Here is an 8,271-nt window from a genome sequence, read left to right as displayed (position 1 = left end):
AAGAAGTGCTATTGTTTTGCTCTCATTGTTGAGTTATGGGAATCACTCAATACTTTGTATCTGCAAAAAATCCCCAGAACTTTTTTCAAGCTTTCTTTATTTTTCCAATGAGGAAAAAAAAAATGCTTTGACTTTTTGAAAGGCTTAATGTTTTGTGGAGGTGTCAAAAAAATTTAACAGGGATTTTTCTGTTTTGGTTTAAATCGAATATTTGGGCCAAGAGTGTCTGCTTTGTGGTTCCAGAGCTTTAAGGAGCTGTGAAGGTGCTGGAAGGCTCCACAGAGCTAGCGGATGTGCTTCTGCAGGTCTCCTTCTGCCTGCTTCTCTAGATGCTTATTGCCCCCCTGCCCAGATAAGACAGCAGCCTCTCGATGTGTGCTAACAAAGACAGAAACCAGAGCAGCCTCCACGTTGCAGGCATTTTTTCTGCTTCTGAGGTCAGGGGCAGCATAGTTGACCCTCCTGGGTTCCAGGGACGTGGGCACCGCTGGGTTTACCGTGTCCGTCTCACCTCTCGTAACTCCTTGCGTGACCTCAAGCGTGTTTCTCGGTCCCATTTACAAAAAGCAGGAATAGCCATTTCTGTTGAGCTGGGGAGTCTCCCGACGACCACCAGTACTGCCTCACAGCTGAGTGCAATCCTAGTTCAGGAGCTGAGGATTCGCTGGTTGAGGTATCGGCTGTGTTTAGCCAGGGTGGGCTGTATTGCAAGGAGGAGCTGTTGGCTGAGTGACCCTCATGCCCAAACCCCGGTGGCAGCAGGGGTTGGGCCGTCCTCTGGTATCTCTGGGAGAGCAAGAGCGTAGCAGAGTGAGGGAGCGACGTGTTCTGCCTTGACATGCAGCAAGCAGGGTGGCTCCTGCACGGAATGACGACAATGTGAAGATGTCTGTGACTTTCCTAAGGCTCTCCTGGCAGCTGAGAGATGCAGAGCATTTTAAGATGCTAAATAAAAGTGATTCTTCTGTGTCTTGAAGTATTCTCATAGTTTGAAAACAAATACACTACCCCCCCCTTCATTTTCCCTTGTTTCTTTAATAGTTAATGACTATTAAAACTAGTCATTTTAATAAAGAACTCAGCTTAATAGTATCCTTTTGAAATTCATGAGTTGCTTTCCAAATTAAGTGTCACGGTCTAAAATATTGAGTTGCAGGGACAAATAGCTAGCTGAGGTCTGGAGCAGTCCAGGCTGCTTCAGTCAGTGCTATTCTGTAAGGCTTATAAAATCAAAGCAGTACAGCAAATAGTCAGATTATTGGAAATGTATATATTTATTACTAGGAGTCCCTTCACTGTTGTGTTACAAGGTCTGCTAAAAGACCAAGCTCAACTTTTAACCCTTTCTGCTGGAATGGTTGAAAACACGTGTTGTATTTACAGAGATGCAGTAAAAGAAGTGGAAAACCCGCCTGTGTTTGTTTGAGGCAGCAGGATCCCATTCACAGACTCAAGCTTTAGATGCTGCCAGAGTTAAAATCCAATGGTCATCGCAGCAGCTCTAGTTGTTACAATGAGCAAACATCACTTTAAACTCATTTAGTTTCATGTAAACAAAATCAGATGAAGCAAGAGGGACATTGACAAAATGCCATCTATAGTAATCTACTTAATCTGAGTCCTGTGGGGATTGTTGGGGTCTTACGTCTTTCTGAGGGACATAAATGTGTTTCTATACATGATCTAGGCTACATGGTTGTACTTTGAAAATCCAGCTTGGTTCTTTCCTCCACACTATGATGTTGTGTAGCATGTTCAGGTGTTAAGGTTTGCCTCAGTTTCTTTAGTCCATAAATTTTGGGGTTTTTTTCCTTATGCCACTGTGTTGGATATGTTTTTTTCTTTGGCTGGCTGTTTCCTTCTGCCACAAGGCTCAATGTCTTCTACCTCTACATTGGGGTTTCTGCTGTGATCTAGTCATTCCCATTGGAGCCCTGTTGGCAGAGGAATTTTACACTGAGGGCCTTTGAAAATATTTATGAAATACTCTCCTGTCACATGGGTGAAAAGTATTGAATATACACCCATGTCAGATTGCGCTGGTGCCATCTGATGGGTCAATTGATATTCGTTGAGGTGTTGTCTTGCTAAGTATTTTTATTTTCTGAAGTGGGAGATGGATTTCCTTCTTGAGTATGTTTGTGCAGCTAAACCCTCTTTGGATGTGAAGTCTTTGAGTCCTGTTGACTTGGTGGAGCTCTGCCATGAACCATCAGCTCCTGTACTGGCAGCTGCTGTCCCTGGGTATGCCCTGTCACCCCATGTAGCTCCGTTTGGTCGGCTGATGGATTTGAAAGCCATTAGCTTGCCCAGTGTTTTCAGCTGCCTTTAACAGGCCATTACCTTTTCACTCATTATTATAGAATCCTAGACTGGCCTAGGCTGGAAGAGACCTTAGAGATCATTTAATCCAACCTGCCTGTCATGGGCAGGGACGCCTCTCAACTAGATCAGGCAACACATGGGGTTATCCTAGTATCGATCTCAGTATTTTGAATGGCAAAACAGTTAATTGTTTAACAACGAAACTGACATCCAAGGTGTTATGAATTTATCACGCTCTTTTTCTGGTTTGTGTTGCTCCAGCTTCTGCCATTATTTGGGTTATGTCTTTGTCTAATAGATTGGAGAGCCTTAAACTTGCTGCTTTCTTCTTGTGGAGGTCTCCGTGAACTGTAAACAAGTAACTTGTAGATCTTTATTTGACGATCTAAATAGGGTGTGCTTAAGCCTCCCACTTAAAGGCATCTGCCCTTGCCTTTGAAACAGTTTTGTGTGTCCATATTAAACCATCTATTTTTTTGCAACTTTTTTTTTTTTTTAATTTGGACAATTATTCTGGATGTGTTACTCAAGCCTCATTGGGATGAACACATTTGTAATTCTACTTTTCCTATCTTTAATATTTTTTTTTAATAATTTACTTGAAAATAGCTTTTCTTTACAATTTCTTAGTTTGTTACCTATGACAGCCTTTTTTCAAACCTCCTCTCCAGTATATAGTGAAGCAATGCCCTTGAGGTCAGTGAAGTTACACTGAAGCCAGTGGAGATACATTTGTTCTGCTAGAAGTCTGTCCCCATCTGTAATTCTTTATAGCTGTCAGGAAATGATTGAAAAAGCGATTGAAGAGCTACTCTTCTGATCTTCTAAAAAGAGAGAATTACTTGGAAGGTTCTTCTCTTCTTTATTATGTTTCATTCATAGGAATAATTGTGGGTATAATTAAATGTAAATTTTAGATGCAGCCAGATACTTCTAGATCCAAACACAATAGCGATGCCTAAGGAGAAGGAAGGATTTAGAAGAGGAAGCTGATGGGAAGCCTGGCACAAAATCAGACCCGTGTGTTATTTTTCACAATTGTTTTCTTTAAACTGTTTCCAAGACATACAGGGGTGCATAGCACAGCAGGGCACAGCGTTTGTGCAGCCAAATTATCATAGAGCAAGCCGGGAGCTGAGTGTGTACAGCTTGTCTTAAGTCACCCAATGATTCTCCAGTCATGTCTCTTACGTCCTTGAGGGTCTCGTCCCTCATATTGGGGGAAGTCAGTGAAAAGCTGCTTGAATGTTTTCCACTTCTTCAAGGAGAGCTGATAGGAGAACAGCAGGCTGCTGGAGCACCAACTGCACACGCCACAGAAGAGCTCTTAAAAATACACCGTTGAACATTTCTCGCCACTGCAGTGGTTTTTCCAAGGACAGCTCTGCCGACTTGTTTTTTTTTTCGTCATCACAGTTCCCGTTGTAAAGGCCCATCAGAGCCTGATGAAGTCAGTGGAAAGATTTCCACTGAATCCAGATGACTCACTGGTTCTGAGTTGGGCAGGTTTGCACCGATAGTCTTTTTGATTTTAGTGTTGTACGTAAGGTTTGAACCTTCCGTAATTTGCAATGGAAAAGGTTACCTACTGCGAGCAGAGGCATTAGAAAACTGGGCAAGGCTTGGAAGTATCTTAGTTTCTTACCGTCTCTTTACTAGTGGTTTACTTTAGTTTCACTGGCAAGTGCTCGGGTTTGGGATCCGCCTGGGCTTGCTTGGGAGCTCTGATTCCATCAGCAAGGAATGGTTCCTCACTTGAAGCACCTCACCCATGTTCAGCTAGCAGTGGCTCGCTTTGGTGGCTAAATCCCAAATGCTGGAAGAGCAACCTTCTGGCAGTAGGGATGCAGTAGAATTTGTGCAAGACAACAATAACGACCCCATTATCAATCTTGGCTTTTTTCCTCCCACTAGCCTTTTCGGTTCTGCAGTTGTAGTTGGAACCTCCAAAATCCCACTGTATTTATTTGTAAGAAAGCACATCCTCTAACTCCAGGCCCTACAACTGGTTTTGTAGTAGCTTGTGCGTCTTGCAGTTCCCTCTTACGACACTGCACTAGCTTCAGGCTGATAAAAGGGCCCTTCACACACTTGTATGGACTTGTACGCTCATGTGCTTGTGTAGCAGAGAATCCTGCTTTCCTGTCATGCTCTGACACTCGATGGCTGGTGTGACAACACGTGTGATACCATCACACAAAGGCTACGTTCTAGCATGTTGACTTTAACAGAGGACATGAATAATTCATTCTCATTGTAGTACTGCCAAAGTACTACAAATCCTGCCAAAATACCTGTACTGGAAGAAAAACTTTCTCATTATGGCATGCTGGTTTCCACCTTCTGCTCCATCCTGTCACAAAGCCAGTCCATGCCTGCTGTTACAGAATTATCAAGTGGCTTTGCCATTGTGGAATTTGCCTTAAAACTTCAAAGTGCAGTTAAGCAGGAAGGCCAGATAAAGCGTGAGTGTCTCTGTGAAGCTAAGTGAGGTGGATTATTTCACATTAACTTCCCTTAGCTGCTCTGCATTTTTGTTTCTTGTGTCTCTTCAAAATGTGTAATTAATCCATGCTTACTTCATCTTCTTCTTCTCCACCACAACAGTCAGAATGGGACCTGTACAGTGTCCAGACGCCAGAACACCATCCAGGAACTTTTGCAAAACTGCTCGGATTGCCTGATGCGAGCGGAGCTCATAGTACAACCCGTGAGTGCTTCTTGTTCTTCTTATCGGAAATGATTATGAATATTACAGGGAATGAATGCTGCATCGTTATCTGGACTCACAGGCTCGGCTTCTTCATCTCCTTTCTCCCCTTTCAGCTGTTTGTCTGAGGCAACTGGGAGTGGAAAAACATGTCTCCTTCCTACGTCTCTCTTTTCTGTCTGCAGTCAATGTTCAGTAAAACTGATTGAAATGCATGCAGTTAAGGGGGACTTCTTGATTTAAAACAAAAACAAAACACCCCACCCCTCAAAACACATCGCACTGCATCTTATTTTTCAGTTTTAGACCAAGACCACTGTCAGCATAAACAGCTGTTGATAATGTTACGACCGCCTACACTCTCTTAGTGTGTTCTCCAGAATATCGTCATCGTTTTCTGGGCCATAATGAACCTGAACCACTACAGGAAAAGCCTACCATTACCTTTATTTTTTCTAGATGATCCCCACCGATATAAACCCATAGTGGCTTAGGGTGGGCTACTCACTGACACTAGATTCAGCCCTGGAGAATGTTCCTGCTAAGTCAGAGGAGGTGCAGGGTGGCGACTGCATCCTGCTGTTGAAGCCACTGAGATGCAAAACCCATTCGCTGTTCTGGCAGTAGATGTGGTTTAATGTGCACACTTGGACCTTCTGTGGACAGAAAATTCTTTCAGGAATTAACTCTGTGGTTAGGAGTTCGTTTCCTTTTCAGAGATAGCACGTGTGAGCTTGTTTGTATAAAAATCAATGCCAGAGTAAATACTGTCTCTTGTTAAGGATTAATATTATTCCAGTGAAGTTAAAAGAAAGTGATGTTTAGCTCCAGCTTGGTGCCACAACATGCTTTGCTTACTTTGTTTTTGATTTTTTGTTTGTTTTTTTTTCTTTTCTTTCTGAGGGACAAAATAATGAACCCCATCAACATTTTATTTGTGAAATCAAATGACAGCTGCGTCATGTTTTGTTCAGCATGGCTGTGTCTCTGTGGGATGAGGTCAAAAAGCTGTGTCTTCCTGCTTGAAGCACTGTGACCCTGCTGGTCCACTGCCCTGAGAAGGTGCATGGAGAGTTTGCCTAGACTTGGGGTGCGAAAGGGGGATGCAGATATGATGGAGCATGGAGCTGGTCCCAGGCAGACAGGGTACAATCTGTGTTTTTGCAGAGGAGGAAGGTCTTAGATCTTCAGGGAAACTTTTGAAAAGTCAGGACAGTATCCACCAACTCCCAGTAGGACACTGTTTGCTTCGTGTCCTCTAAACACAAAAGTGTGAGGTCTGAAAAACGTAGCACACTGTGTGAAGCCTTGGCTCTGCTGACATAAACTTTAGTTAGGATGTGCTGTTCTTTATGGAAAGGTTTGGTTGGTATTATATTTTAATAATTTTCTTTCATGTTTTATTTGTAGTAAGGACTTCTCAATGACTGTGGATCCTCTGTTAATTGGCTTTCAGCCAATTAAAACTGGTAATGAGAAACCTAGTAGTTGAAACCTACCATGCTTCTAAAAAACTCCAGTCTTATAACATCTCTTTTAAACAGCCAAGTGGAGGCTTAGATGATGAATGTTTAATTTAATCTCCCATATCTTTTTTTTTTTTTTCCTCCCAGGAATTGAAATATGGGGATGGCGTCCAGATTAGAGGAAACAGAGATCTGGAAGAATGTTTTGCACAGGCAAATGAGCAAATGGATATCCTGGATGGGCTGATCAGGGAATTGAGGCAGATGGGCCAGCCCTGTGAGATGTATCAGAAAAGGTATTGCTAGGGAAGGGTTGGAGGAGGGAATATGGCTTATGAGTTTTTGGTATCTTGAATGCTCACTTTCCCTGGTGTTGCAGGATGTGACAAAATGAACAAAGTGCAACTACATCTGTTTGGGACACGCTAACATGGAGAAGCGCCTTGTAGTAATATATTTCTTACAGAATTTCATGACTTGGTTGTCCCCATGAAATCTCAGTCAGTGTATTTATTCCGCAGCCCGTGCTTTTAGCACTTTGAGTACTTGGCGGTTTGACAGGAGAGATAAATTGTGTTGTTTCCATGTTTTCCTGGGTATTTTCCTCGTACACATTGAATGGTTCCTTCCCTTTCAGGCTGCTTCAACTTCAAGAGCAAATGCGTGCCCTGTACAAAGCCATCAGTGCTCCCCGCGCCAGGAGGGCCAGCTCCAAAGGATGCTACTCCTCTCAGAGCGGCTCAGGCTGGGATGAGTATACGAAACGTGTCACAACTGAATGTTTGAGCTGGATGAGGCAGCAGAAGGTAAATCTATGCAAAACCCAGAGACAACACTAAGACCTGATGCTGTTTATGAATGTCACCTCACATGTAGTAATGTTTTGAGTGCCAGAAGAAAATTAAAAGTACATGTGAATGCGTGTATATCATTCCAAGTTCTTTTTTTTTTCTTTTTCTTTTTTTTTGTTTCTTTTTTTTTCAGTATCGTACATACACTGAAATATGAACTTGGCTTTGGGGTCTTCTTTCACAGAGGTGAAAGTGTGGAAGTTAGATTTGAAAGCTAAATGAGACACAGCTGTTAACACAACAAAAGGCATTGGCATGTTTGCATTAGAGATTATTATGCTCAATGTTTCCTTCCTTCCACAGATTTCCGTTATGATTCCTATTTATTTTAACCCTTCACACAGATAGGACCACTTCCACAGATTTAACAATTGTTAAATGTTTTACGGTTGTTCTCCCCCTCTAATCTGTCCTTATCACAGTGCAAGCCAGAGGGTTGAGCTGATTGCCATGGGACTAGGCTTTCAGAATTCTCTGCCGAAATACACGTGAAAATGCTGAAGCTGCTATTTGTTGCATTCCCAAAATAAATTTGCGTGTGCACAGCCGTTGATGATGTAACCCAGGTTGGAAAACACCTCCTGAGAGCCCCTAGTCTGTTTTTCTGCTGCTGAAGTGGTGTGTTTGCAGTCAGACAGCCCTTTCTGTGAGACGAGTAGGGAGGGTAGAGCAAAGCGGCTGAAGTTTCGCTTTGCGGACTCCTTGTGAATCGAAATTGCATTATTTTTAATCTTTCTTTTATTAGGTAGTCGCTTAGTGACTCTGTCACTGTTATCTGCATGTGGTGGTTGCCAGGTGGCTGCTGTGCGAACCAGATGAGGAGGGGAGGGCTCTGTACAGTTCCTATACTTTTCTGTTAGTGCTGTCATAGTCTGGTCTTTCCGTGCCCTCCATGCCGTTTTAGAGGAAGAAGGGGAAG

The 8,271-nt window shown here is 42.9% G+C and overlaps 1 protein-coding gene across 1 annotated transcript in view; it reads left to right on the top strand.

Moving 5' to 3' along the window:
• Positions 1-4,939: 4,939 nt before the first annotated feature.
• DSP (desmoplakin) overlaps positions 4,940-8,271 on the top strand; it is a 29,031-nt gene continuing 25,699 nt past the window's right edge. The window contains exons 1-3 of the mRNA XM_009870952.1: positions 4,940-5,035; positions 6,649-6,797; positions 7,139-7,307. Coding sequence (XP_009869254.1) covers positions 5,009-5,035; positions 6,649-6,797; positions 7,139-7,307 — 345 coding nt within the window. The 5' untranslated portion in view covers positions 4,940-5,008. The remainder of the gene's footprint in view (positions 5,036-6,648; positions 6,798-7,138; positions 7,308-8,271) is intronic.

This window comes from Apaloderma vittatum, unplaced genomic scaffold (genome assembly GCF_000703405.1).
Source record: "Apaloderma vittatum isolate BGI_N311 unplaced genomic scaffold, ASM70340v1 scaffold18386, whole genome shotgun sequence".
Lineage (NCBI taxonomy): Eukaryota > Metazoa > Chordata > Aves > Trogoniformes > Trogonidae > Apaloderma > Apaloderma vittatum.
This window is presented reverse-complemented; position numbering and strand designations above follow the sequence as displayed.